At 42.0% G+C, this 27,847-nt stretch overlaps 3 protein-coding genes across 3 annotated transcripts; 1 reads left to right on the forward strand and 2 right to left on the reverse strand.

Annotated features, from left to right (window-relative positions):
- Positions 1–1,771: 1,771 nt before the first annotated feature.
- Positions 1,772–7,328, forward strand: LOC127761828 (uncharacterized). Its single transcript, XM_052286159.1, has 15 exons — positions 1,772–2,046; positions 2,777–3,542; positions 3,627–3,701; positions 3,776–3,893; positions 4,109–4,226; positions 4,425–4,523; positions 4,616–4,915; positions 4,992–5,099; positions 5,224–5,295; positions 5,361–5,447; positions 5,669–5,740; positions 5,845–5,934; positions 6,577–6,684; positions 6,797–6,865; positions 6,959–7,328. The coding sequence occupies exons 1-15, from the start codon at positions 1,804–1,806 to the stop codon at positions 7,031–7,033; spliced, it is 2,400 nt and encodes a 799-aa protein (XP_052142119.1). The 5' UTR covers positions 1,772–1,803; the 3' UTR covers positions 7,034–7,328.
- Positions 7,329–7,821: 493 nt separating this feature from the next.
- LOC127761829 (catalase isozyme A) lies at positions 7,822–10,495 on the reverse strand. Its single transcript, XM_052286160.1, has 4 exons — positions 10,411–10,495; positions 9,240–10,040; positions 8,559–9,161; positions 7,822–8,211 (listed from the first exon to the last, which is right to left on the reverse strand). Exons 1-4 carry the CDS (start codon positions 10,423–10,425, stop codon positions 8,152–8,154), a joined length of 1,479 nt encoding a protein of 492 aa, XP_052142120.1. The 5' UTR covers positions 10,426–10,495; the 3' UTR covers positions 7,822–8,151.
- Positions 10,496–21,989: 11,494 nt separating this feature from the next.
- On the reverse strand, positions 21,990–25,890 carry LOC127762376 (heat shock 70 kDa protein BIP1). Its single transcript, XM_052286878.1, has 8 exons — positions 25,720–25,890; positions 24,734–25,001; positions 24,434–24,648; positions 24,100–24,342; positions 23,323–23,802; positions 23,073–23,227; positions 22,883–22,965; positions 21,990–22,797 (listed from the first exon to the last, which is right to left on the reverse strand). The coding sequence occupies exons 1-8, from the start codon at positions 25,766–25,768 to the stop codon at positions 22,293–22,295; spliced, it is 1,998 nt and encodes a 665-aa protein (XP_052142838.1). The 5' UTR covers positions 25,769–25,890; the 3' UTR covers positions 21,990–22,292.
- Positions 25,891–27,847: the final 1,957 nt, after the last annotated feature.

A 27,847-nucleotide genomic window follows, 5' to 3' on the forward strand; every position in this document is an offset into this window, starting at 1 on the left:
CAAATCTTTTCTACTTAGTAGTCTAAGTTTCTCGATGAGGATAATTAATTCAGTCGTTGCGGTCGGACTCTATTATGGGTTTCTGACCACATTCTCCATGGGTCCCTCTTAGATCTTCTTTCTCCAATCTTGGATTAGGGAAGAAGGAGATATTCGCGACTCCTGGTGGTTTCATTATGGGGCAGCTCATGATCTTCATATCGATCTATTATTCACCTCTGCATCTATTCTTTCTTAGCTAAACGGGTGGAAGATCCATCCAATTTGGTTATATCATGGACTCAAAAAACGGATCTGAATGTGACTGAAATGCACGATCTTCACAGGTATCACTTTTCACGATACCTAAAAGGTGGAATAGCGATTTTCGAACCATTTCCTATAAGAGAAAGGTTTCCATTACTTTGAGAAATGGATTCTATATCAAACTATAGCTATTGCATTAAAGAAGAAAAGAAACTAATAGAAGTCGAAGACGCGGAATGGTAGTGAATAGAGAGAAAGATTCTTCTGGTTTTCTTGTTCCTGAAAATATTCTATCTATCTCCTAGACGCCATAGAGAATTGAGAATTTTCATGTCTTTCAATTCTCGTACTCGTAATTGGAAAGTTACGGAAGGAGATCCATCATTTTGCAATGAAAACTACATAAAAAACTCTGGACAATTTCGAAATCAGGCCAAGCGTCTTAATACATATGCAAAAAAATTCATTATTGGCCCACCATTGATTAGAAGATTTAACTTGTATGAATCGCTATTGGTTTGATACGAATAATGGCAGTTGTTTCAGTATGTTAAGGATACAGATGTATCCACAATTCATTTAGAGTTACTTAATAGCCTATTTCTTATACCATATCTCTATCCCGTGAAATTCTCGAGCCGAAAGATGGATGCATATGCTATGTTTCATTTTGCTAAATGATATCAATTAAACGGTGTATCAATTCCATAAATTGGATATAGCAATAAATAAATCAGCAAAATTCTTTTATTTTAGATAGAATAAAAGAATGTACCCTTCTATCCAAATCCAATTTGCATCGATAAAATAAATCCAAATTCCAGTAGTAGATGAATAATTACAAATTTTTGTGTGTACGAGATTACAATAATTTCAAAATAATTGACATAATTTTTTATTTTTCCTGATCAGAAAAATACATGAAAAAAAAGGAGGTAGAAAATTTTTTGGATTTATGGTTAAAGAAGAAAAAGAAGAAAACTGGGGTTATGTTGAATTTCAAGTATTCAGTTTCACTAATAAAATACGGAGACTTGCTTCACATTTGGAATTACACAAAAAAGATTTTTCATCGGAAAGAGGTCTCCGAAGACTTTTGGGGTTTTCAGATCACAAATCGAACTGTTCGGAGTAAAAAGCTAACTGAATTTAAATAGCCCAAACAGATCGATAAACTCTTAAAACTTCGGCTTGATTTACAAAAAATGATCAAGCTCCTTTGTTTCATCACACAAGTACACAAGTGCTAGTATAACACGAATGTTTGAATCAGAGTAGCCCATGTTTGATACGACTGACAAGTGACAAGTTCGATGCAATTTTCATTCAACTTATAATTTTTCAAATCGCCTGTTCCACCACAACGGAGTAGAAAATTCCAACCAAAATGAAGGAAAATTCAATTTATGGCAGGTTCTCTCTCCTGTGAGGAACAAACGGTTGAGATGGTGCCACGTGGCGTGTATCGGGGCCGAAGCCCCCGCTAACTTATCCGTTACCTCGCTCCCATCCCGCTAAACCCCACCGCGACCTCGCCGGCCTTCCTCCGCTCCGGCCATGGAAGCCTTCGCCGCCGCCGCCGCCGCGGCCGGCGTCTTCGCGGGCGCCGGCGCAGCTGCGCGCCCCGTACTGCTCCGCCGCAGAGGTGCCCCCCGGTCCGGCCGGGTGCGCCTCCTCCGAGCGCCGCCGCGCGCCGGTGGGGACAGAGGAGGGGACCTGCCCCCGCTCGACGAGTGGGACAGGATGGAGCTGGAGTTCGGGCGCTTCCTCGGCGAGGATCCCAAGCTCACCCTCGCCAAGGTTTCCTTCCTCCCGTGTGCCTGCCTTACTACTGCTCTCATCTCATCCCTAGAGAGAGTAGAGGCTCTCGGAATAAGATGGAAATGTCGCCTTGTTTTTTTTAAAAAATTCAATGCGAATTCATACTTGCGTTGATAGATAGGATGTCACGAGTGTTCTAATTGTAGCAAAACGATCGTTGCGACTTGTGAGTATCATGCGGGTATGTACTAGAAATGTTTATGCATAATTGTGGACTAGTGTTCAGGTTCTACTGCAGCCTTATTTTTTTCTAGTATTTGTACCACCGCATATGTTGTTATGTTGTCCAATATGACTGTATTGTTGTACTCCATGCTTAAGTTTGGATGGTTTGTGCTAAATTTACTTATTTTTAGTTTAAAATAAGAAGGTCGCTAGATGGAGTAGTTTAGTACTCCTATATACTATACTATCCAGTCTTGCTAGGATGTTCCTACCAATGTGGCTAGTCGCAATTGCTCATTGCAGTTGGAGCCTAATAATCTGAGGATTACAATTTTGAATTTTATTTTTGTGGCTGAACCTTTACTCAACTCCCAAGTAGTAGTACTGCCCAAATGTATTGCTAGGATTCTAAGATCTGATAACCGCGAACCTGTACACTACAAACTGACACATGGTTATTTCACACGTGTTCTGTAGCGATGTTTCTGTCACTTGATTTTCTCATCATTAGCATGCCTTAAGTGTTTTTGAATTATTCCCTCAGATACTTCTCAAGAAAGCAGACCCAGATGCTTCATCGCTCGATGTAGAGAATCTAATTGCCAACAAAAAGGCCAAGTTGGATGATATTTTGAGGGAGTTTATGGATGCTAACAGACAGGAACAGACTTCTGAATCACCAGAGGAAACAAGCAAGCCAATGGTAGACAAAAATTCTCCAAGCATGTCAAGACCTGTTCAGACCAATGCAAAGCAAGATGAGCCTGCTTTGACTCTGCTGCGACCAGCAGGAAGCAAATTGAAGCAAGATAATCCTCCTTTGACTTTGCAGCGACCAGCAGGGAGCAAACCCAAGCAAGATAGTCCTTCTTTGGCTCCATTACGACCGGTAGGGAGCAAGCCAAAGGAAAATAACGCTTCTTTAACCTTGGTGCGGCCAATGGGAAGCAGACCAATTGTCCGGGGTAAACCGGTGCAAGATAGTTGGCCTAGCAAGGGGAGCTTAGCTGCCAGAAGAGAGTCGAGCGATGTTGGCAGCACCTCAAGAAAGAACAATGTGGATGTTTCCTTGCGGAAACCCACCATACATCAGAGTGATGATGATGAATTGAAGTCGAAGCTGAATCTGAAACCAAATATTGACTTGAAAATGAGGAAAGATATGGACGAGGATTTGGCCAACATCTCTCTTCTTCAAAAGCCAGAGCTTTCAGTAGATAATATGAATTCAAATCAAGAGAAGTCTGATGCTGGACCTGCCTCTGTTGCTTCTGGAGAGGATAATGGTGCAGTCGACCCAGAAACAAATGGTAAGGTACAACATCCCAAATGCAACAGGCCATGATGAGCTGGTTCTTTTGGATCTGATGGATTGCAAATTTTTCAATCTTCAGGTCTTGATGAAAGAGTAGTGATTGACAGTATTAATGATCGTGAGTCATCTGTGCTTCCTGATGATCTTAGTGCAGGTAAGGAAGGCATAATAGATCAGTGACTAGTCTCTATTCATCCATCATACTAATGTTATGTTAAAATTTTCAAGAATTACAGCCATCTGAGCAAAATTTTAACCGAGAAGGCGACCCTTCTGTGGTGGATGATCAATCAGCCGTCAGCAGTAATTTCTCTATGCAAGCTTTCTTGCAAGGAAAACCTAAGATGTACTTTCTGATGAAACTATGCACTTCTATTTTTAGCATAACATGTTCATCGCTTGTAAAATATATATTTGACATTTCTGCTTAACTAATTGTACTTCATGTTGTTACATTGATCCAAATTGGGTGTATCCCTTCTTCTTTTGAGTAACTCACGTCATTACAGTTTCTCGCATGTTGGCCGAGCTACCACTAATATGGCAATTACTACATTGTAGGAAAGACTTAGCTGTTGAAACATTTCCATCTCAAGTTGATGCTGAGAAGATGAATGCCAGTGAGAATAACATGAATTATGTTGATGATGGAGGCAATGTGTTATCATCGAAATTAGAGGTAATGTGAATTTCATAATGTTTGAGCTTCAGCATCTTATAGGCTTATTATCAAACTCAACAACTGTAGTTCTTAGAGTGGGTGTTGCCTTCTGTGGAATGAGATGTTTCCCTATTCAAGGGTCATTGAGTCATATTTCATCCTTTTAATTCTTCTAGATATTGATTATAACTCTTGTTTATGGAATCACTAATGCAGGACATCACAGAGAGTGACTGGACAAGGCTGGAGAATTATGCAAGTACCGGAGAAAAAGTTGAGGTGGAGCTGATAAACTGCAGCTCGAAAGGATTTGTTGTAAGTTTTTGTCCAGTTTTAGAATTAGCACCTTTTTAATCAAGTTATAATGAACTGATGGTACCTGACCTCTATCATCATTTCTTTGCCAGGTATCACTCGATTCATTGATAGGTTTCTTACCGTATCGCAATCTTGCTACAAAATGGAAATTCTTAGCTTTTGAGACTTGGTTAAGACAAAAGGGTGGCGATCCTTCACTCTTCAAGCAGAGTGTGGGCATAGAAGAAAGTTTTGAGGTCAATGACAGGAACATAGAATCAGTATCTAGCTCAGATTCAGAACTTTCTGTGCAGGATCAAGGTTCTATGCCATCTAAGGAAAAATTTGAAGATCTTCTTCGAACATATAACACTGAGAAATCTAAATTCTTATCATCATTTATCGGTCAAGTATGAATCTTTTGTTAGTCTCCAAACATTCTTCAGTTGAACCCTTTTAGCTAACATGCCATTGCTTGTTTTGCAGAGACTCCGTGTTTCAGTTGTCCTGGCTGACAGAAAATCCAAGAAAATATTTTTCTCTATGAAGCCAAAAGAAAGTGAAGAATTGATTCAGAAAAAGAAAAGTCTCATGGTACTTACTATGTTGAAATGTCTATTAGCTTAGTTCTTTTGCTATGCTTAGCATGGTCCAACATTTTCCCTTTTATTACTTATTTATTTGTTCAGCTGCACACACTGTTTTTCTTAACATGCAGGCTAAGCTCAATGTGGGAGATATTGTTGAATGCACTATCAAGCGATTTGTTTACTTTGGGATATTTGTTGAGGTAGGTCTAACCATATTTTCTACGCTTTTTCATTCAGTATCAGCAGCTAACTGTTTCTTTCAAAGGTTGAAGGAGTTCCCGCATTAATTCAGCAGTGGGAAGTGTCTTGGGATGAAACCTTGGACCCATCAGTTTCTTACAAAATTGGTCAGGTAACACTTGTTTTTTGCATGGACCTTATTTTTTGTTGCAATCTGGCTTTGTTAACAGTGTGTGTGCACCCATGTGTGGATAAAGGAGGAGTTGCAAGTTCTCATGTTCATTTTGAAACTGACATACCTCTCTATATCGTCTAGAAACTTAGATACATCACGTGACAATGATCATAATGCCAAACTTTCTGGGATTTACAGAAATTTATTTTGATTTCCAGGTTGTGGATGCTAAAGTTATTCAACTGGACTATAATAATAACCGCATATTTTTGTCACTTAAAGATGTAAAGGTACCTGGGGGCCTTTCCCCTTTTCCCTCATGGTGGTTCAGCTTATTGAATTGCTGATTTCAGGCTTTCATTTATTATTTTTGTCATTTCCCCCTTCTATGCAGCCAAATCCTTCAGTAGGCGCATTGGAAGCTGTCATTGGTGAGGAACTATCACTGGGTGGAGCTCTTGAACCTGCAGAAGCAGATTTTGAGGTTTGTGTGACTTATGGCATTATTTATCATCATCTTGAAAATTTTCATTGTTTGTGATTTGAAGGTTATGCATATTTAGAGGGCCTGAAATCTAAATCTAATGCCCTCTCTCTATTCAACTGGGAAAAACCACGTCATCAGATTGTTTTCTAACTTCTGGCTAAATGATGAAAACATGTATAGCTGCTACATGGCAGTTGCATCCCATTTTCTGAGTTATGTATAATATCTTAGCCTGTGCCAAAGAGATCGAAACTTTTTGTAGGTTTGCTGGTAGGGCCTCCTGCATGGTCTGTGATTGAATATGGGCATACCTGAGTTTTTTCCCTTCTATTGCAAGCATGTTTTGTCATACAGAAGTTGATAGAGCTCTGTATTTGAATGCGGGGAGTCTGTGCTACCCAAGCCTGGATCCTTCCTATCTTCTTAGTTTGTTTAATTAGTTATTGTTCTTCATTCAAACTTCTTTTCTGGATATTTTGTGGACATTTCTGAGAGCTGTAGACATAGCAGTGAACTTGGGTCATGCAATGTTTGTTTCATACGTCTGCCTTGTGGCATTGATTTTCTTTCTTTTCCTTATCCATCCACTTTGTTGCATCCTTGTTTTAACACTCCATTATTTGATCATAATTATTTTAGTGGCCTGAAGTGGATGCTCTCATGGAAGAGATGAAAAATATTGAGGAAGTTAGGGATGTTTATAAAGGACGATTCTTGCGAAGCCCAGGACTAGCTCCAACCTTTCAGGTAAAATCTAAAATGTAGATACGTTTCATGTTCAGCATTCACACAATTCTGCACCTTAGTTGTTGGAATTGACACCTGACCTTATTTCCTTTTTAAATCTATTGCTTGCTAGGTGTATATGGCACCTTTGGTTGGTCAGAAATATAAACTCCTTGCACGCTATGGAAATAATGTCCAAGAGGTATGGACAATTAATGTTAAATGCTTGATCGAGTCACAAGCTGAAAATTGTGTGTTGTCATTCTTACATAGCATGGACTGAACTCTTGTGCAGGTGATGGTGGAGACATCATTAGACAAAGAACAGTTGAAAGAGGCAGTTTTAGCGTGCACAAACAGGGTGAGCTGATGATCAGCGTCTCCGTGCTGTAGTATTTTTCCTTCTTTTAGCTTGCGAAGCAGATGGTTGTACAGAATTGTTGTGGCAGTCCAATTTTGCATCCTTGTAGCATGCTTTTGAGTCGTTTACACCTGATTTTCTTCCTTTTCAAGTTGAAAATACCAGGTGATATGTAGTCCTAGCTCAACTTTGTAGAGGATGACAGGTGTAAATCGCCTTGATACGTTACTACAGAATTGTAACAGAATTCGATTTGCATCTTTCACGGTGCTAGAATTAATCTACCATATTTTTGTTTGAACAACGTAGTAAATGATAGGTGATAGCACCGGTAACATGGTTTATTGGTTAATCTGAAATTTGGAATGAAGATAAAAAAAATTAATGATTCATCCAACTAGATATTAATTATCATTACCATAAACAGGTTTGTTTTTATTTCGTTTTCATATCGACACGAACAACTCAGCGCCAATGAATATACTCGCTGTGTGGGTCACAGTTGTTTCATTGCCGCTCCAAAAGGTTATGTAAGGCTGGGATCATGATATAACTCAGCTTAAAAATTGATTTTAAGAAATTAGAAAGAACTCAAAGTCAGACGGCATATTACCATTCTCAATATCACAGCAATCACATTCCCTAATTAAAGTCATTGTAAGTATAGCGGAGAAACAAAATGTTTGAGGTAGAGTTTCTGTATGAAGTTGGCGGTGTCAAACATGATAATTAAACCACTGATGTCGTAGATATGGTTCGTATATAGACCTATGGTTTGGGAAAAAAAAAAGAGACCATTGAAGTGATAATTTAAATACTTAATAGTAATAGACTCTTTGATGGAGTATTACAACATGCAGCAGTGGCATTAATACGCCAGTACATTAATTAAGTTACACATATGCAGGCTCCATTTTGGTTTTTTTTAATTTATCGTATTACAGAATTTCTGTAGCCTTGCTGATCATCACTTGGATATCATGTACTAGTAATTAACAATAGGATGCATACAAAAGATGGCCCAACGACAACAGAAGATGCGTGCATCTGACATTGTCTGGCCTTATTTGGTTGGTAGTACTCCAATTAATTAACAAGAGATGATGCATTCTTGTGCCTTAGTTTCTTCACATGCTTGGCTTCACGTTGAGCCTATTCGCAATCTTCACCCCCAACGACTCATCACACTGCATGAAGTAAATGAGTTAATTACATAGTTAGTGCAAATTAATAACTTTTTTTTTGCCGGAATTAGTGCAAATTAATAGGGATTAAGTCATATTAATTTCAAATTCTCTACAGTGGTTTAAAATTATATATTTCATATAAAATAGGATTAAATAATTTATCTATGGATTCATAAAACTGTTGTGCTAAACATGGTGTTAATCATGTGGATTAACTAAGAGAAAACAATTAATCATTACTAATAACTACTCCGTTTTTTTAATATGACGCTGATTAGTTCAAACTTTAACTAGCAGTGTCATAAAAACAAAAATGGAGGTAATACTAAATTGCTGGTATGAATTACCTGGGAGAGGTAGTTGACCCAGATGGCGCGGAGCTCAGGGGAGACCTTGGGGTGCGCGAGCTCGCCGGCGAAGCGGCGGATGAACCTCTCCTGCCTATCCGGCGCCCACGACCTGTACCTCTCCCCGGGCTGCTTGAAGTCGTTCTGCTTGTGTATCGTCGCTTTCTGCCGCCTCCCCACCACGGGCCGCGGCGTGATGGGCGTCGGCGGCGCGTGGCGGAGCGGCGCGTGGCGCGACGGGTAGTAGTCCACCTCCTCGTCCCGGTGCATGAAGTTCATGGCGCCGTCGTAGTGGTTGTTGTGGTGGGCGCACTTGGGCGCGTTCACCGGCAGCATCAGGTAGTTTGGCCCCAGCCTGTAGCGCTGCGTGTCGGCGTACGCGAACACCCTGCACTGCAGCATCTTGTCGTCGGAGTAGTAGATCCCCGGCACCACCAGCCCCGGCCCGAACGCCAGCTGCTCGTTCTCGTTGAAGAAGTTGTCGACGTTGCGGTTGAGAACGAGGCGCCCCACGGGCCGGAGCGGCACCTCGTCCTCCGGCCATGTCTTGGTGTCATCCAGCGGGTCGAAGTCGAACCTCTCCTCCTCCTCCGGGTCGATCACCTAATAGTATCAAATAATCAGAAGGAGTGAGGCTTTGAATCCAGGTCGTCTAGGCGTTTCAGCTGGATGATCACCTACCTGGACGAACAGCTTCCACTCGGGGAAGTTGCCGGCGGCGATGGAGTCGTAGAGGTCCTGGGTGGCGTGGCTGTGGTTCTTGCCGCCGACGATCGTGGCCTCGTCGTCCATCAAGCAGCTGACGCCGCAGGTGGGCTTCCAGTGGAACTTGACGTACCTGGCCTTGCCGTCGCGGGTGACGAAGGTGTAGGTGTTGACGCCGAAGCCGTCCATGTGGCGGTAATCGGCGGGGATGCCGACGTCGTCGAAGAGGAAGAAGAAGGTGTGGAGGCTCTCGGGGTGGTGGGACAAGAAGTCGAAGACCCTCCAGTACTCCTGGACATGGGAGCGCGGGTTGGGCTTGAAGGCGTGGATGACGTCGGGGAACTTGATGCCGTCGCGGATGAAGAAGACGGGGAAGTTGTTGCCGAGGAGGTCCCAGTTGCCCTCGCGGGTGTAGAACTTGACGGCGAACCCGCGCGGGTCGCGGATCGTCTCCGGGCTGCCGCGCTCGTGGATGACGGTGGAGAAGCGGACGATGACGGGGGTCTGGGCGCCCGGGGAGCGGAGGAAGTCGGCGCAGGTGATGTCGGTGACGTCGTGGGTGCACTCGAAGAAGCCCTTGGCGGAGGCGCCGCGGGCGTGGACCACGCGCTCCGGGATGCGCTCCCGGGCGAAGTGCGCCACCTTCTCGATCAGGTGGTAGTCCTCGAGGAGGATCGGCCCCCTGGGCCCCACTGTCAGCGCCTCGTTGTCGTTCCACACCGGAGCTCCCGCGTTCGTCGTCGTCGTCTTCGTGTCGAACGAGCTCGACGGCCGGAACTGCATGCATGCACGCACCCATGGGTAGCACGTATTACTATTAATTAATTAATTATATACTTAATGATCGACTAGCTGAATCAACCAGCCATGCATGTTTGAAGAGCTTGAGACTAAAAAAGAAAAATATAGCTGGTGTTCGTGAGAATAAGATGGGTTTCAGCTACTGGATTCTACAAATATATATTCGTAGAATCTAGTCGATAATCTAGGTTATTTCAGGAAGTTTCTGATAATCGACCAAATATTCCATAAGAAGTTACAGCTACCAGAAGCTCTCTCTTGAATCTACACAACTAGCTGAATGAAACCTCAATTATTAACTACAAGATTAAGTAGATTTAGTCTCACTAGTCACTGAGTGACTGACCTTGCAAGGATCCATGGTAGTGGGCTAGTGGCAGCAGCAGGTATCTGGGAGTGAGAGGGGTTTGTTTCTGCTAGCTCTCCAGCTTGCTCGGTGAGACAGCCTGCCTAAAGGTTATATAGCGGGAGGTGACCTCCCCGGTGAGCTTACCGGAGACCGGTGCCACACACTGACTGGTGGGCCCGGGTGGCCATACTGCATGGTTGGGTCCCACAGGAACTGGACGAGGATAAGGTGAGGTGGATGTGGGCCCCCCTCGTGTGGAAAGGAAATACATGCATTGCCTGGATTGGATGCATGGAGTGTCATCACTTCATCAGTGCGCACTAGCTGCGTGCCATCACTGCATGTCCATCGTCAGATCAGATCAGATCATCGGATCATATCTCTTCGATTGATTTCAACGGCGCCGAATTGCTGCCATCGATAGCTTAGCTCATCCTCTTTCTCTTGATCGGTCGGCCAAAGTTTGACATGCTTGCAGTTGCAGCTAACGTCTCTGCATTTTCTTTCTTGTTTCTCAGATTAATTTCAGGCTGCTTAATTATTCTGTAAGAACGAGGTGCTCTTTGTGCTAGCTAGCTATGGCTCAGCTACACCCTCGTTTATCATAAACATGCACGTTTCTCAAACTGTAAGCTATAAACAGTGTGTTTCGTATAAAATCTTTTTATACAAAAACTTTTTATACTATATAAAAGAATTTAATGGTGATGGTGAATCTACCATCATTTAGAGTTGGTGAGATCTTCTAATGCTACATAAATACATCTTTGTGTGTGGTTTGGTTTTCTATTGGATGTTTGATTGCAATTATGTTTGACAAATACAATTTCTAAATCAAGAAATTCACATATATCTTTTAAAATCCGTCCGTTGCAGAGCACGTTACTTTGCTAGTCTTTAAAATTTTAAATAAACTTAGTTTTCAAGTTTATAATAGGTAATACAGAGTTTATCATGTACTATTCACCTGTTCCGGTTTTCATGCCACTAACTAGCTCAGTCAAACTCCTTTATCGAACACAGCCCAGCCAGAATGCACCCTTGTCTTTTTACCTAGTGCTATAAGAGGAACCAATTCAAGATGATGATGATTGATTTACCTTGTAGCATTACTACGCAGTTCAAATTACTAACCTTTCAGATTAGGTACGGTCTGAATATGTGATGGAAGATCGAAGCAGCTGGATCTCATAAAATAAATTACAGATTCCGTCAAGAAACTGCAAGACGAATTTATTAAGCCTAATTAATTCATTATTAGCAAATGTTTATTGTAGCACCAAATTGTCAAATCATGGCGTAATTAGGCTTAAAAGATTTGTCTCGTAATTTCAAGGCGAAATGTTTAATTGTTTTTTTTCTACATTTAGTACTCTATACATGTGTCCAAACATCCTATGTAACAGCGTGAAAAATTTTGTTTGGGAACTAAACAGACCCTAATTGTGATGCAACCCATAAGTAATTGCAAAACTAGCTAGCTATCTACAGCATCATCAGCATATATCTTGGTGGTCTAAACTTCTCAGGAAACAAAAGATGAGAAATTGTTCTGTTCTTAGTCCACGCTGATGATAACGATAGGTGTGCTGTGGTGGGCACAAGCTTTTTTCTTTCTTTTTTTTTTTGAGGGGAAAGTTGCTTAAGATGAAGTGACATAAACAAGATTAATTCGAGGAAAATGTGCGCATCTCAGATGTGTACTCCATTTATACAAAACCCAGCAAATTAAGAAGGTACAATTATCTGACAGACTAGCGAACAAACTGAAAATTATAGTCGTAGTACTACAAATTTGCAGTTTGTGGCTGAGGGGAATCTATCCCATCTGGTATATGCTGTCACTTTATGCTAGTACTGTACTATGTACTAGCCTGTAGCCTCTACTTTTGTAATTGAATGAGAATATTTGAATGTTTTACACCACATAATGGAACAGCTCAAATCTCATAAGATCTTGGAGAGATATTCTTGATTCATTTATATATATATATATATATATATATATATATATATATATATATATATATATATATATATATATATATATATATATATATATATATATATATATATATATATATATATATATATATATATATGTATATGTGTGTGTATATGTTAATGAATCAAAACGCATGCATATGTCTAGATTCATTAACATCTAAATGAATGTGGGCAATGCTAAAAAGTATTACATTGTGAAACGAAGGAAGTAGTAGTCAAATGGTGCTAAGATCTGGGTTTTCATGAAACAACACTAGACACCAATAATGCAATCGGTGGGTATGCTTTTGTCTCTGACGACTAATTGCCTTGTGAATGAAAAAGCTTTGGATTTTAGCTCCTAGAAATCTGCAATCTTAATCAAAAGGGAGAAATGCACAAAATGAGCTATTGGAAAGAAAGGAACTACGATATCTTGCATAATATATTTCAAATAAAAAGATAGTTGCTTATTCGTTCGAGAAAACAGGTTATCAATTTGGTACAGATTTGGCTTGAATTTTACATTTTAATGCTAGTTGGTGAACCGTCCAGTACTCTGATGGCCATATTAATAATTTCCCCATAAAAAAACATAAACTAAATTCAACCTCGGACACTCAACTTTATATTGCAAATCTGAAATAATTTTACTGCATTAGAAAAATCAGAAGATGGCTGCGAGTAATATTAGTGTCAGTTGGTGAACTGTTGAGTAATCCCATTTCCATATTAATCATTTTCCCATCGAAAAATGAGAAACCAAATGCAACCACTCAACTTTACATTAAAAAACTAAAGTAATTTTGCACTATATAGAGCATTAAAAAATCAGAAAATGATTTCGAGTACTGTGAGTAGTCATCCTGCACGAGCTTGACTAATGCTTTTGGAAAAAGGGAGTAATTGAGGTGAGGTGTGAGAGCGAGATTCCCCACCTGTGGGTACATGACAAAACAAACCAATCTTGCTGTTGAAGCGCATGATGTGAGATAAGATCATCAATCAGCAGCACCAAAAAATATCTCTCCTTCTATTGCGTGCATGGTTTGTTCCTTACATGATTCTATCTTGAGCAGTGCTCATTCTTCAGTGATCATTAGCTGTTTCTTGTAACTTGTAAGAACTTGTTTGAAGCGCAGGAATATTTTTTTCCTTGAAGATAAATATAGCGAAATTGGAATGCTGAATTATCAATTACCGGTGTGTAAATGCCCTCTGATGAAATAAGAAGAGTAAGTAGAGCACAAATTTTGCAGTAACAAATTAAGGGCTCCTTTGAATCGTAGGAATAAAAAAAACATAGGAATAGAAAAAACACAGGATTCTGACAAAAATACAATCGTAAAACAGAGGATTGCAAAACACAGGAATGGCCGTTTGATTGGACCACAGGAAAAACGCAGGAATCAGATGAGAGAGATAGACTCAGAGGAAATGTTCCAAGAGGTTAGACCTCTTGCTAACTTTTCTCCAAAATGTGCATAGGATTACCCATTTCATAGGAACTTTAAAGGATTGGATAGGATTTAATCCTTTGTTTCAAAGGCCTTCATAGGATTTTTTTTTCCATAGGATTGAAATCCTCCAAAATTCCTATATTTTTCCTACAAATCAATGGGGCCCTAACAATAGTAGCATATGCTAGTACAAGAAACAAGAGAAGAGAATAAAATAATAACACTGTAATTGAGGATTTACAGAGAAAATTAACGTATATATAATCACGGAATGAATGCTTTCCAATAGGTTCACGTGGTGATCCAACAAGTTGGATGTTGGATTGTTGATTGATGCCGAAAATGTTTAGGGCTGAATGCAACTGAAGGAAAGTGGGACCGTGCATGCTCCAAAAGAATTGCATCGACCGTACAGTAGCGCTACTGCCTACCTAACTTAATCATGTTGCAAAGAGCCAGATATTTATTCACCAATTACACGTCTGATCTCAATCATCATTACTCCTAGCTACAGTTTGTTCGGTTTCAAATCTTAAATTTAATCCATTAAAAAAGTTTCAGTTTTACTGCATAAGAAACATCTCAGTAAAAGGACCAGTTGCTTCTGGTAATAACATATCCCAAATTTCTGTCAAATTCCACGGTTGCAGTATGAGCAGACTGTACTGAACTCTGAAGATCTCAAGAAATCTCAAACCGATCATACGCTTGATTAGCAGAACGATATCTTCTTCATGGACAAAAATGAGTGAGCAGTCAGAAGTCTTTCTTTCAGACGATAGCAGCCTCCTACTGATACTGTTCATGCATCCTGCTTGTGCGTTTGGATCTCCTTCCTGCAATTTCATCTTCAGTGACAGAGACGCCACGGCTGCGAAGGATCGATGGTGACATATTCTTAGCTAAGGTGATGGACTGATGGTCCATTGGAGGACCGAACCACCAGCTATCACCTTATCTGCAATTTGGATCTCTTTGTTTGTAATATATACCATTATTCATACTCTCCTTTTCTTTGAAATTCTATTCATTACAACTGGCGTGGTAGAGTCGCCTGACTGTATTTCCTAATATCAATAGAGACACTGTAAAAGCGAAAGGGTATGTAATGGTTGCAGTGACCGAAATACCACAAAATTCTGAGTTCAAATCTTTATATGTATGTAAAAATTGTCGCATTATACCGACAGCCTCATCTTTTAGCTTATGCTTGTGCTTATAAGCCAAAATTTAAATTTTCAACATTAAATTTGGAGTTGATTTTGGGATTTTTTTATCGTAGTTTATTTTTCAGCATTTGCTTTTAGATCGTTAAGAACACGTATATAAAAAATTTATTTATAAATTATTTTTCGTTTGCAAATATACCGTTTCACTTATATCGTCGATAAGCGAAATAATGGAGTCCTGATCGACTTAGTTGCACAAGTGGTTTAGTGTAGTACTTATAATCTGCGGGGACCTTACATAGAAGTTAAAACCTTTGCAGATCAACTTAGCAACAAGACAATCGTCATGCAATCGTGATAAGGTTGTAGATTAATTTCCATGTTTATGTATGCAGTGTAACCATCTGGAATATTTTCCTGCAAGCATCCGGACAACGCTGTCAAAATTATCTAGATTACCCGACTTTCTCCATGGACACACAAATCATGAGATATTGTACATGTAGAAAAAAAAAACGAAGTTGAAAAATATGATGTTTTAAGATGAAAGCTTTATTAAACTCAAATAGTTACATTACGGTGATACAATCATAGTGAAAATACTTTTTTTAGATAAGGGTATTTTTACTCGGCCTCTATATCCAACCGGATATATGTAACATTTTTAAATTAGGAACTTGGCCCCCTAAACAGTCCAATCTTAAATTCGCTCCTATAAAGATTTGAACCAAAGAATTTGGGGTGCTACTCATGTTACTGCACTATTACATGCCATTTCGCTAGTGAAAATACCTTTGGCCTATGTCTATAACTAAGATGCATATTAAGAAAAAACCCTCAAATGCATATGTTAGTTATCTTTAAAAAAAAAGAAATACGGAAAATGTTAAGAACCGCCAATCAATATACAAGATCATAGTCCATGCTCCTAGGTACAACACTCGAATGTTGTAACTAGTGAGCCGTCCGATCCTGGAGGAGTGGTCTGGATTAATTAGGTGCGAGTTGATTAATTCCTCGTTTGATAGGGAGAGTGACAACCACATGCCGTCCACCACTAGCGAGCTAGCTCTGCCAGTGTCACACTGCCAGTGAAGCAAGTTGGCACTGTCACCAAGACAGCGGCATTGCATTGCATTGCATTGCATTGCATTTGCGTGTGGAAATTACACTAAGCTGGTGCTAATCCTGCATCATGAGCTGCTCATCAACTAAATGACCCTCACTTTTGGTAATTAATCCCTTCCTTCAGGAAAAAGTTGGAGATTCAGACATCCTCAAATCAGAACACAGTAGACTAGCCAAATTTGGTTGCCCAGCTCATCCTGATACTTTGCACTAACAGAAGGGTTCTTGATGATCAAGTACGCTTTGATCAGGAAATAATTGGGGATGGCTAGTGGGAAATGACCAAATATCTCAATCAACAAAGCCAATCAATCTCACACTGCAAAAACTAAAGCAAGCTTTTCTCTCTCCCGGCTGTGTGCGTAATAACATGATCCAAAAAAACATCAGGTAGTACTCTTGATTGCAATTTGCAAACTAACCTCCCAAAAATTATATTGATATGGTAGAAATATAATAGAAAAGGTACTTATCTAGTTTATACTATATATGCATATTATGTACTGAGAGATCTGGGTGTCATGTCGATCTGATCATCTCCAATTCTTTATTAATTAGTCATGTATAAGTTGTTGAGTCATCCATCACTGCCTTTTTCTTTTTTTTTCTTTTTTTGATAACTCACAGCCTTAAATTGTTTCATATACTTCCAGTTCACTGTATTGGAACAATGTAACATTATGAGAATTGATGGGCAATCAAGAAATGAACAGGATAAAGAATCATTCTCGTGCTTTGCATAGTGATAGCACTGTAGTGTATACTTTCTGTTCGTTACAGTTCATATGGCCTTCTCTAGGAGGCCCATCTACAGTGGGCGACAGCACCAATGTATTCACCCATCTAATCTGCACCGTACAACTTCGATCGAACGTCTCACGGAGATCAAAGCGAGTCAGAGTTTTACTCTCCGATCCCCCTTGGATCCCCACCGCTATAATACTTCCTCCGTCCTAAACAAATAAATTTGTACTACTAGAGTATGTCACATCCAGTACTAAGTTGGTTTTTATGGGATGGAGGGAGTAGCTCCATCCCATAATAAGCGCAGATGTGGGTTTTAGTGTCTAACTTTGACCATCCGTCTTATTTAAAATATTTTTATGATTAGTAGTATTTTTATTGTTGCTAGAAAAAATGCTCGTGCGTTGCAACGGGTGAATGCTATTTTAATTTTATTATTGTTATACGGTTTAGTTAAGATGAAATTCACTTTCGGAATTCGCTTGGATATTTTTTTAGAAAATCATGAACTGCAATTAGAAGTTGACTTTCATCTCAAGTTAGCATGCGAGTTTTTTTAAAAGATATTTCTTATACGACTCCTTTTATATTTCTAAAAACAAACAAATTTAAAATCCGACTCAAATACAGATCTATATTTTGAAAAACGAACGAACTTAAGAACCGACTCAAATACGGATGACATACCAAAATACCGGCAAAAACATCTTTAATTTTTATAATAGTAAAGATTAGATGATAAAATATGAATAGTACTTTATGTATGACTTAACTTTTAAAATTTTTTTATAAATGTTTCAAATAAGAAGAATGGTCAAAAGTTAGGTACGGAAACTTATGGCTGCACTTATAATGGGACGGGAGAGTATTACTGTAACGAATATACGCTGACACGTGGATCCACCCGCTGACGGCGCCACTCCGGCCACCGGAAAGCCGTCTCCGCTTTTCTCTGGATGGCGGCCATGCATCCGCCATTGACGGGGTGAGGAGCTCCATGAAAGCAAGCGGTGGCTCAAAGGTTCAAAGTTCAGAATGGGCAATAGATGCTACAGCATATCCTTGTGCTCTCACACTAGCTTGAAGTCCTGCTTCATAGTCTGTAAAAAAAAAAAAGAAAAAATTCGATTCATAGCACATAAAAAACCCGGTACCAAAAAATAGCACAACAAATTTTCCACTTCGACTAAAAACACAGGGCACCAATTTTCTTGCGATTCATAGCACTCCCGTCACATTTGCCATCCAAACATGTGAGTTGATATGAAAAAAGACTCATTTGCCCTTCTTCCCCGAGCTAGTGCTCTTCTCCCTCAGCGATGTTGCCGCGCCCGTGTCGCCGATGCTCGGTGAGCTGACGGAGCCGCGCTTCCCGCCCGCTCGCTCGCGAATCATCCCAACGTCCGCCAGCGCGCACTGCAGCCTGCCTACATAAGCGGCAGGTCATCGTCCCCGTCATTGTCGTCCCCGTCGCTCTCATCGTCGTCGTCGTCACGTAGAAGCAGTGGCAAGCCGGCGCGGCGCGGCGCCGTGGCGAGGGAGAGGCTGTTTTGCGGTGCCGAGTACGGCCACCACGGGCCACATCCATCCACGTCGAAGCTATGGCCGCCCACGTCATCGTCGTCAAGCGGCCGCCGGCGTGGGAGGCTTGCCCTCGATCAGCAGCGCCGAGTGCCAGACGGGATCCACCTCATCGTCGGTGGCGACGGCGAGCCACGCACCCACATCGTTGAAGAGCGCACGCGCAGCTCGCTCGGCAGTGGCGGGCGCCGCGCGCCGCCGTCCATGAGGGAGCGGAAGAGGAGACCTGGTGGGTAACGTGGGGAACGAAGGGCAAATGTGTCCGACGAAAATTTTGTCCACTCCGATCTAACGCCGTTACTTCAAAATTTGACGGAAGTGTTACAAGGCGAAGAAAAATCGGTGGCCTGTGCTATAGATCGAAAGTGGAAAGTTTTTGTGCTATTTTTTGGTACCGCTTTCTTTCCTGTGCTATGGATTGAATTTTCTAAAAAAAAAAAAAAGGGGTTGCAGAAGAATTTCCACGGTTTTCCCAGGTGGATTATTATTCACCCGATTAAGTGAGACAAGAATATGCATAGCTAGTCAGATTGATCATAAATAGCATCGCATATATCAGAATAATAAGTATCTTGTATCGTTCTGTATTATTTGGGGTTTGCTGAAATCTGAAAAATATACTACACATGTTCAGAGTTCACAACTTCAGACTGACCCATTTCAATCTGCGCATACAGAGATGATACATATTCATACTTGTTTTTTCTGCAAATCTTGTCTGCAATCGGAAGTGTGCATACATGTGGGATGTGTTCTGATTATTGCAATCGGCAGCATGCATCCATACGGCTCGGTTTGTAGGTGAAGAACTGAAGATACAAAGATTTCCAAGAGGGTTCGGAGTTTTATTCTCCGAACACCTTGGGTCTCCAATTTTTTTTATCAGTAATTTCTCCTCTCAGTAGAGTAAGTTCGGCCCGATAAAATTCCAAATGCGTGACATGTATGTATAATAAAATGAAATCCAAAATGCCTATGTTTATTTCGGTGAATATATTTACCTACCTGACGATTCACTGACGAGCATGTATGCACCGCTATGAAGGAGGCTTCAAGTTCAGAATGAATCAGATCAATAGACGGTACAGATACATACTTCAGACTTGCTACCCCATTTCACTGAAGTACACCACCCCTCTCTGAACTTCTCATGCAGGAGTAGGAACCACACAATTGATAGAGAGATTGAATTAGCATGCCCAAGGGGGTCTGAACCCCCCCCCCCCCCCCCCTTCCTTTTTAAAAAAATTATCTTCTAACTGTCCACTACTTTTTTTTTAGAAAAAAAAAACGTAGCCCAAATAAATATGCACAAGATCGATGCATGTATGCATGCAACAGCTTCCATATCCATGCATACTGATCGATATGGCATATCTCCAGAGTTCAGAAATTCAGACCAACCCATTTTCTTACAGTTCAAATCTGCGCCTGATCAACGGTTCGTTTTTCAAACTATCTTTTTCTGCATTGATAGGCAATCGTGTAATGCAGAAAAACGGTTGCATTCACAGATTACATATGATGCGTACGAACGTGTTGCTAAATGGAACTAATTCAATAATCATACGCTTCGTAGGCAACCCAAAAGAGGGGTCGGAGTTTTCTTCTCCGAACCCTTTTGCATCCCCCAATTTTTCAATTTGTGATCTTCCCACTGGCTTTTTTTCTTTCTTTTTTGAAAGGAAGGTAAATTAGGCCCGTTTAAATTCAGGCACAAAAGCAGCGATATGAACTAGTGGCTCGATCAAAGCCGGAAACTTTGAGACACCTTTGTGCCTAATAGATATTCTGCTGTGTCCTAACACAATAGCAAGTTGCAATGATCTGCTTCACACTCGAGAGGCATGGAATCTCCATTTTCCTTTAGAGCACACAATCAGATATACTCTGCAACTTTAATTGACTTTGCTATGTTCAGTATGTGTACCTCAAGATCATGCATGGATGCATGCTTGCTGCTGACTGATCGATCGATTGACTGCAAGTTCCAACTAAAACAGTAACGTGAAATTGCGTCTACACCAATGTGTTCATCCATCTAATCTTGACCGTACAACTTTGATCGGAGATCAAAGGGGGTCGGAGTTTTCTTCTCCGAACTCCTATCCATACACGACGGTCATGGATGCGTGCAGGAAGCTTCAAGTACAGAATCGATCGAGAGATCTACATGCTGATTAAATGGAAGTAATCAGATATCCAAAGGAGTTCGGAGTTTTATTCTCCAACCTCCTTTGAATCCCATTATTTTTTCTTTGATATCTTCCCACTGACTAATTTTTGTTTTGAGAGAAAACTAAGCCTAAAGTAAATTTGGCCCGGCCCATCTAAACTGGAAAAAGTTCACGTGCAAGTTCAGTCTTGACAACTTCAGACCGGCCAAGTTCAAATAAGCACCTTACCGAGAATTTTTTTCATTTTTAATTTTTTTTCTTTTAATATTTACAGAAATAATCCATCGGCGCAAAAAATTACAAAAATACACTGCCGCCCTCCACTAGAGCGGCAAGCTGACGTGGCAAACGGTAGAGAGACGGGCGGTGACGGCAGACGGGAGAGGGAGGGTTTTTTTTTTTGCACGAAAACCCTTGCCGCCCTTTGTGGGCCTCCATGCAAAAAAGCCAGCCTAGGCCTAGTACTTTTTGGCTGGTACTTTTTGCATTTGGGTCCCTTGCCGCCCTCTAGTAGGGCGGCAAGGGACCCAGATGCAAAAAAAGTACGAGCCAAATGCTCTTTAGGACTGCGAGCCGGGCGGCAAGGAGCTAAATGCATTTTTCGCAGACGGCGGCAGACGGCGTTGTCGAGCCGTCGTCTGCCACGTCAGCTTGCCGCCCTCCACTAGGGCGGCAGGGTCTATTTTTGTAATTTTTTGCGCCGATAGATTATTTCTGTAAATATTAAAAGAAAAAATTTAAAAATGAAAAAAATTCCCTTACCGATGGATGTTTCAGATGCAATGCCGAGAAGAGAGGGCTGCAATTGCAATGGCAAGCTACATACGCTCATAAGTACGTGTTGTTAAATCCTAAATGCAACCAACTATATACTGCGTAGGCAACTCAAAGAGGGTCGGAGTTTTCTTCTCCGACCCCGCGTTATCGCCAATGAAAATCATCTCGCTGACTTTTATTTTTTATAAGGAAGCTCGGCCTTTAAGTAATATTTGGTGAGCCTGAAAATTAATTGATACGATGATCACCTAAACACAAGTGCAAGTTGCAATGATCTGCTTCACACTCGACAGGCAAGGAATCCCCATGTTTGATCGGGCAAAATAGATGCAGTTGATGTGGTTCTTGGAAGCCTCCTCGGTTCAGTAACTGGAAAGTTGCTGATGATAAAAACTAAAAAGTAAGACCTAATTATCGTCCTCTACACTAATATATGGATTAGGTCCCTATGAATTTTATGGTTATCGAAGCAGAAGCTAGCTACTACAAGATTATGGTTACAGGCAGTATTTAGAACTACGAGTAACAGTAAGCAGGCCACAGGACAGGAGACATAGTAATTAAAATTTACTTATGTTTCTTCTTCTTCACAGTTCACATGGAAATCAGAAGGAAGTAGCAAAAGGAAGAGCTGTTCTACACTCGACAGAGTAACAAACTAAGAGAGCAACACAAGTAACAAGAGGAGAGATTTAGTCTCTTTTCTGGTGTTCTGCAAATAAAACCCTCCCCTCTTGCTACCCCTAAACCCCAACCCAAGGTAGTAGTAAGTCACCCCACTAAAAGTAACCGGCCATCTCTTACAAAAATTGGCTGTCTCCTTTGAATCAATCGAATCAGATCATCATCATCATCATCTACAGCTCGTCATGCTCGTCGTCGACGCCGCCCTCGCCGTCGGCGCCGCCACCCGGGGCGCCACCGGTCCTCTGGTAGACGGCGGAGATGATGGGGTTGCAGACGGCCTCGACCTCCTTGAGCTTCTCCTCGTACTCCTCCTTCTCGGCGGTCTGGTTCTCGTCCAGCCACTCGAGGGCCTCCTTGAGGGCCTCCTCCACCTTCTCCTTCTCCTCGCTCTCCAGCTTGTCCGCCAGCTTGTCCTTGTCGCCGACGGTGTTCTTCATGTTGTACACGTAGGTCTCGAGCTGGTTGCGGGCGTCGATCCGCTCCTTCACCTTCTTGTCCTCCTCCGCAAACTCCTCCGCCTCGCGCACCATCCGGTCGATCTCCTCCTGGCTCAGGCGCCCCTTCTCGTTCGTGATCGTGATCTTCTCCGACTTGCCGGTGCCCTTGTCCTCAGCCTTCACGTTCAGGATGCCGTTGGCGTCCACCTCGAAGGTCACCTCAATCTGGGGGGTGCCCCTGCAAGTTTAACCGACAGATATCAGGCGCTGGATTCATTTATCCATTTGAGTAAGCTAACATTTTTTTCTGGACATGAGCAAACCTTGGTGCTGCTGGAATGCCAGAGAGGTCGAACTTGCCGAGAAGACGGCAGTCCTTGGTCATGCTGCGCTCACCCTCAAAGACCTACACCACAAGGCGAGATTCAGAGGCGTTAGGTGGTCTGAGCTGAAATTTTCTGACCAGGATGTAATGTCAGGACTCAAAGAAGAAAGTTTGCTTATGTCTGTTACCTGGATGGAGACGGTTGTCTGCTGATCCTGGTAGGTGGTGAACACCTGGGACTTCTTGGTGGGGATGACGGTGTTCCTGGGGATCAACTTGGTCATGACTCCACCGACAGTCTCGATACCGAGGGTAAGGGGTGCCACATCCAGGAGAAGGATATCTGCGTACCAAAATCAAAGCACGATAAGTATATGCAAGACAGATGATCGCAGTTGTTACCAACCCAAAGGACTATGTATGTGATCATGGTCGAACCTTTGGTTTCGTCACCGCCCTCGCCGCTGAGAATGCTTCCCTGAACCGCAGCACCATAGGCAACAGCCTCATCAGGGTTGACACCCTTGTTGGGCTCCTTGCCCTCGAAGTAGTCTCTGAGGAGCTGCTGAACCTTGGGAATCCTGGTGCTACCACCGACAAGAACAATCTCGTGAATCTGGCTCTTCTCAAGGCCAGCATCGTCCATAGCCTTCTTGACAGGTCCCATGGTCTTGCGGAACAGATCATTGTTCAACTCCTCAAATCTGGCACGGGTCAGCGGCTCCGAGAAATCGGTCCCGTCAAAGAGGGACTCAATCTCAACACGGACCTGGTGCTGGTTGCTGAGGGCCCTCTTGGCACGCTCAGCTTCCCTCCTCAGCTTTCCAAGAGCACGGTTGTCCTTGCTGATGTCCTTGCTGTACTTCTTCTTGATCAACTTGATGAAGTACTCCATGATTCTCTGGTCAAAGTCCTCACCTGAAGAGATGAGACAGTTCGGTCAAATATGAATCACAGTGCACTATCCAGATAATCAAGACGACCAACTAACTACAAAAGGCATGTCATTAGTTTAAAAGCAAATGAATAGTGCCAATCTTCTAAAAGACAGCGTGCCTTTACTGAAAAGTCTAATGAGAATGTGCAGGTATAAGATAACCAATTTACCATGATGTGTTGCATGAAAATCATTGAATCAAACTACAGTACTCTACAACTGTGATGTTGTACAGAAGCAGATATTTAGTACCTAAGGGCAAATAAAAGCAGTCATACCTCCAAGATGAGTGTCACCATTGGTGGCCAACACCTCAAACACACCGTTGTCAATGGTCAAGATACTGACATCGAATGTCCCACCACCAAGGTCAAAGACAAGGATGTTCTTCTCACCACCCTTCTTGTCCAAACCGTACGCAATAGCAGCAGCAGTTGGCTCATTGATGATCCTAGCAACATTCAGGCCAGCAATGACACCGGCATCCTTGGTTGCCTGCCTCTGCGCGTCATTGAAGTACGCTGAAAACATGAAAGAGCAGAAGTGAGCAATGGCTTCCACAGAATCACCGCTTGAGTTAACTAAGCACATGAATGTCTTGTCATTACTAACCAGGAACAGTCACGACAGCATCGTTGATCTTCTTGCCAAGGTATGCCTCAGCAGTCTCCTTCATCTTTCCAAGGATCATAGCACTGACCTCCTCAGGGCTGAAGACCTTGTTCTCTCCATCCTTGATCTTGACCTGAATGTAGGGCTTACCGTCCTTGTTCACAATCTTGTAGGGGACAAGTTTCATGTCCCTCTGAACTTCCTTGTCTTCAAACCTGCAAGAATAATTATACAGGTCAGATCAGGCAGCAGTGATCAACAACAGGAAATAAGAGCGAGCATAGGGTAAAGTGCCATTACTTTCTTCCAATGAGACGTTTGACATCGAAGATGGTCCTCTCTGGGTTCACAGCTGCCTGGTTCTTGGCAGCCTCACCGATGAGCCTCTCGCTATCGGTGAATGCAACCCATGAGGGTGTGATACGGTTACCCTGGTCATTGGCGATAATCTCGACATGACCATTCTTGTACACACCGACACACGAGTAGGTTGTACCAAGATCAATACCGATCACGGTACCGAGCTTCTTGGTCTCCTCCTTCGCAACAGAAAATGCGAACAGGGATCCTGCAAACAGAGGAGCAGTGGCAGTATGTAAGCTACATGTTCTATCAATTCACCATTTATCGTGTATTGGCACACATATACACAGGCATATAATTCATGTGATTTTAAAACAGTAACATGAATTATGAGACCAAGTAAGTTTCTAAGGTGAAAATCTAGGCAGCCCGTTTCATTCATGCCATTCTAGCACATTTTGCGCCTCTAAACTATTCAGTGTTGCCCTGAAATATTTTACTACTAGCATATTCAGCATAATTGTGAAGGTAAAAACTCTACCGCTACCAATGCACAGGACAGATCATGGCATCACTGCAATTAAACCAGTATCTAACAAACGAATTCCAACAAAATCACTGAGCACTACTAGGATAAATCATAAATAAACCCCAGATCACATATTTCTTGGAGTCGCCAGACTCGCCGCCTTCACCTATTGGTGGCATCTAAGTTTAATCGCACCTCAATTTGTGAAGTAGTACAAAAAAAACAAATATCAAATATCTCCTAACTAACTACCACGATCCACACGATCCATCAGTGTCACTCTAAAACCATTTACCGGACCATCTCGTTGAGAAAAAAAAAACTACTCCCGGATCCGTGATCCAGTGGAACGAACATTCACAGCCCATCTTAGATCGAACTCCAGCACAACATCAAATAGACAAATCTAAGCGCGCGCAAGCACAGATCCAAACGAGGAACGGGGAGATCGCACCTGCGAGCAGGACGCCGAGCAGGAACGCGCATCCGCGAACCCGATCCATCGCCGCCAACACCACCACCACCACGCGCTCGTCTCCTCCTCCTCCTCTCTCTCGAAGCTTCTCTTCTCTTCTCCCTTGTGCGAGTTTGGGTTGCGATCCGAAAACCTTCAAGTGAGTTTGAGTTTTATGGGTTCGTGGGCGATTTATAAGGGGAGATGACTTGAACGGGCCGAGATCTAGTTGCGCCCCCGTCGCGTTGGCCGGGACGTCATGAGTCTGACCTGGACCAGTCCGAGCACGACACGTGGATGCCCCAACCAATCGCGGTGGTCTCTGTGCTGGGGGAGTTGCGGCCGTCCGTGGGATCGATCCGACGGCGGAGATCGTCCCACGGCGTGAAGTGGTGGGATTGGTTGGGTGGCGTGGCTCCCCGCTCGCGGCTGGTCGGGACCCGTTTACTGGTCGTGGCCTCCCCGGCAGCTGACATGTGGACCTACTTTTTTAATCGGCCCAATTAGATACTCCTAGTTTGGCATTAGTTTGAACCGGTATCGTGGATTTGCCATCACAAATAAAGGGTTGTTCAGATTACTGTTAAAATCAAGTTAGTAATATTGTCAATTTGGTAAATTAGGATTATGTGTTGTTGCCAAAATTTTCAATGCAATAATATATTTGTCAATTTTACCGAACAATGTTATGTCTTAAAATTGCAACAATCTCAACAGGCCCAATGTGTAATTGCATATCTCCATCAAAAAGGTTGAAACCCATTATACTTGCCACTGAACTGACAGATTAGACGAATACCATTAGAAAATTGGTTTTTATTAAGATTAGGGCAAAGATGCCCTTTTGTTGAAGAAAAAATCACACACTGGCCTGGGAGATCTGCTTAGCTCCTGTGCAGGTCCAAATCTTGATGAGATGCGGGCGTTCCAGTCAATTTGATCCTGCAACTGACAAGATATTCAAATAGTAGATCAAAACAGCCGATCGGCTAACAAGCCGATAGAGTAGTTCTAGCTGATCGCCAATAATAGCCAATGCCGATACCAGCCGATAGCGATAGGGTTTATAGCAATCGGCTATATGTCCAATGTAGATTCTAACACTTTAATAATGTTATATAGGCAATCGGCTACTGATAATAAAATATAACAATAATATAGTCCAGTATAAACCAATCGGCTAGCATTGATATGATAAATAAGCATCGATCCGAAGGTTAAAGCATATATCGGCTGGAGGTCCGATGTCATGAAATCCACAAGATTATATTAAACAGTGAAACCTCTGTTGTCATCGGCTAAATCCAACTTATATGTATATACAATCCTTATGAGCCGATGCAACGTCCAGATAACTCATCGGCTCACACCCCGATGAAACCCTTATTGGCAGTCAAAAAGTAGGCTAGAGATTATGGTTCTAAACACGATGCAGCACTAAGTATGAAAAGAAACATAATATCTAGACAATCAAGCCGTTGACTAAGTTTTCAGAGTGGTAGATGTCTAAGCTAATCTAATCTAGCAACACGATTTAGCCGATACCGGCAGAAATCCTAAAACAAGAAGCAACCGATAGAGCTAAATTGATATGCTAAGACTAGATTAACAGAGACATATGATAAATAGGTAGGCAAATATATCATCGAAACCAGAGCAATCCAAGAGGTCGAATGTACTGATGCAGCCTTGAACGACGCCGATGTAGATGAGACAATTGCCTGGGCTGACGGAACATTGGACTTACCCCTTCGCCGGAGATCGAACATTGATGCAGCCCCGCGTCAGGTGCCAAGTCCCGCCGGACGATAAAATAAAGTAGAAAAGGTAAAAGGGATGGCAATGCGACGAATTGTATTGATCGTGAGGATAGATTACATAGGCCCCGGGTGTACATATTTATACCCGTGGATTGATACAAGTCCTTGTCGAACAAGAAAGAAACTAACCTAAAGATAAAAGAAAAACATAAAGTCCTTATTGGACACTAAACACACTTTCCTAAAGATAAAAGGAAACTAACAAACTATTCCTAATTAATAGATAACTTGCCACGCCGCATCCTCTTTAAACTCGGTCACTTAGGGATAAGCTTCCTTTAGTAGATTGATTTCCTTAACCGAATATA

The sequence above is a fragment of the Oryza glaberrima genome, chromosome 2, assembly GCF_000147395.1.
Source record: "Oryza glaberrima chromosome 2, OglaRS2, whole genome shotgun sequence".
Taxonomy (NCBI): Eukaryota; Viridiplantae; Streptophyta; class Magnoliopsida; order Poales; family Poaceae; genus Oryza; species Oryza glaberrima.